General features: G+C 58.9%; 1 protein-coding gene across 1 annotated transcript; it reads right to left on the bottom strand.

Moving 5' to 3' along the window:
• Window positions 1-181: 181 nt before the first annotated feature.
• On the bottom strand, window positions 182-1,121 carry LOC144219060 (connector enhancer of kinase suppressor of ras 1-like). The gene is made up of 2 exons (XM_077749044.1): window positions 708-1,121; window positions 182-602 (listed from the first exon to the last, which is right to left on the bottom strand). Exons 1-2 carry the CDS (start codon window positions 891-893, stop codon window positions 384-386), a joined length of 405 nt encoding a protein of 134 aa, XP_077605170.1. The 5' UTR covers window positions 894-1,121; the 3' UTR covers window positions 182-383.
• Window positions 1,122-1,127: the final 6 nt, after the last annotated feature.

Below are 1,127 nucleotides of genomic sequence, written 5' to 3'. Positions count from 1 at the left end.
CTGCTTCGGATTCTGTGTCTCCCCTCTCTCTGCTCCTCCCCCGCTTGCACTCTGTCTTTCTCTCAAAAATAAACAAACGTTAAAAAAAAAAAAAAGATATAACTTCAGCTGCGGTGAAGTGTCCGGAGCTCTGAGAACATACAACAGGGAAGGCTTCCCAGAGGAGGTGACATTTGAACTGAGACCTGTGGGACAAGCAGCAGCCACTTCTGTGGAGAAGCCCTGTATGCAGTGTTATGACTGGGTGGGAACCCAGGCGTCCCGGCGCCCCTGCACTGACCAAATAACCTCTTGCCCTGCTCCACGATATCTGATCAACGGCCAAGCTCTGTTCTTCTCTCCCAGGTCCTGGAGGGAGCCAGGGAGAAGGGTCCCCTCACCAGTCAGCCCAACCAGGGTCCTGGGAGGAGCCCGAGGTACCTGTTGAGCCAGAAGAGGAGGGCACGGGCCTCATGTACCAGTTCCACAGCGGCACTGAGGACATCAGCAGGGGGCTCGGCACAGCCTTCCAGGTGGTCCTGGACTAAGCTCTGGAAGGCCTGCGTCCCCTCCAGCAGCCCCTCCGTCAGGCTCTGCAGGTTCTCTGTCTGTAGCCCAGAGCTCTGCACCAGAGCAAAGGGAGATTATCTCCTGGCAGTGGCCAGCCCCCCATCAGCAGCCCCCCAGGTGGCTGGAAGCTGCAGCCAGTGTGGCCACCACTCACTCACCAGGGCCCGGAGCTGTTCCACCCCCTCCAGGATGAGCTCCTGGTGGCCCAGAGGCCACACGGTCAGAGCCTCAAGGCTTTGGGGACAGAGCTGGAGCAGGTACTTGCCAGGCAGCTCCCAGTCCTCAAAGCAATAGTCCTGCAGGGAGTCATCGAGGCCTGGAGGGAAAACCAACCGGGCCGGCATGGAGGGAGCTGGGAGTGCGGTGGCCTTTCAGGCCGCCTTTTCACTCCCACAGAGCCCTTTTCCCTCCTGTCCGTTCCTAGCGTCAATCCGGGGACCCCGGCTGTGTTCTGCCCATTTCACAGAGGGAAACTCTGAGTTTCCCCAGAGTTTCCCTCAGCTCCTGAGTTGAGGAGAAGAGTACAGGATAGTGGCTCTCAAAGGGTCTCCAGAGCACCAGCAGTGACAGCCTCACCA

The sequence above is a fragment of the Crocuta crocuta genome, unplaced genomic scaffold, assembly GCF_008692635.1.
Source record: "Crocuta crocuta isolate KB4526 unplaced genomic scaffold, BGI_CrCroc_1.0 C28451454, whole genome shotgun sequence".
Classification (NCBI taxonomy): Eukaryota; Metazoa; Chordata; class Mammalia; order Carnivora; family Hyaenidae; genus Crocuta; species Crocuta crocuta.
The sequence above is the reverse complement of the archived record's forward strand: the minus strand, read 5'-3'. Positions and strand labels throughout refer to the sequence as shown.

Excerpts from the sequence above, each read along its gene's own strand:
- LOC144219060 (XM_077749044.1), bottom strand. The coding sequence starts at position 893 with ATGCCGGCCCGGTTGGTTTTCCCTCCAGGCCTCGATGACTCCCTGCAG. Across the intron at positions 603-707 it reads TGGAACAGCTCCGGGCCCTG|AGCTCTGGGCTACAGACAGA; the intron begins GTGAGTGAGTGG and ends GCTCTGGTGCAG.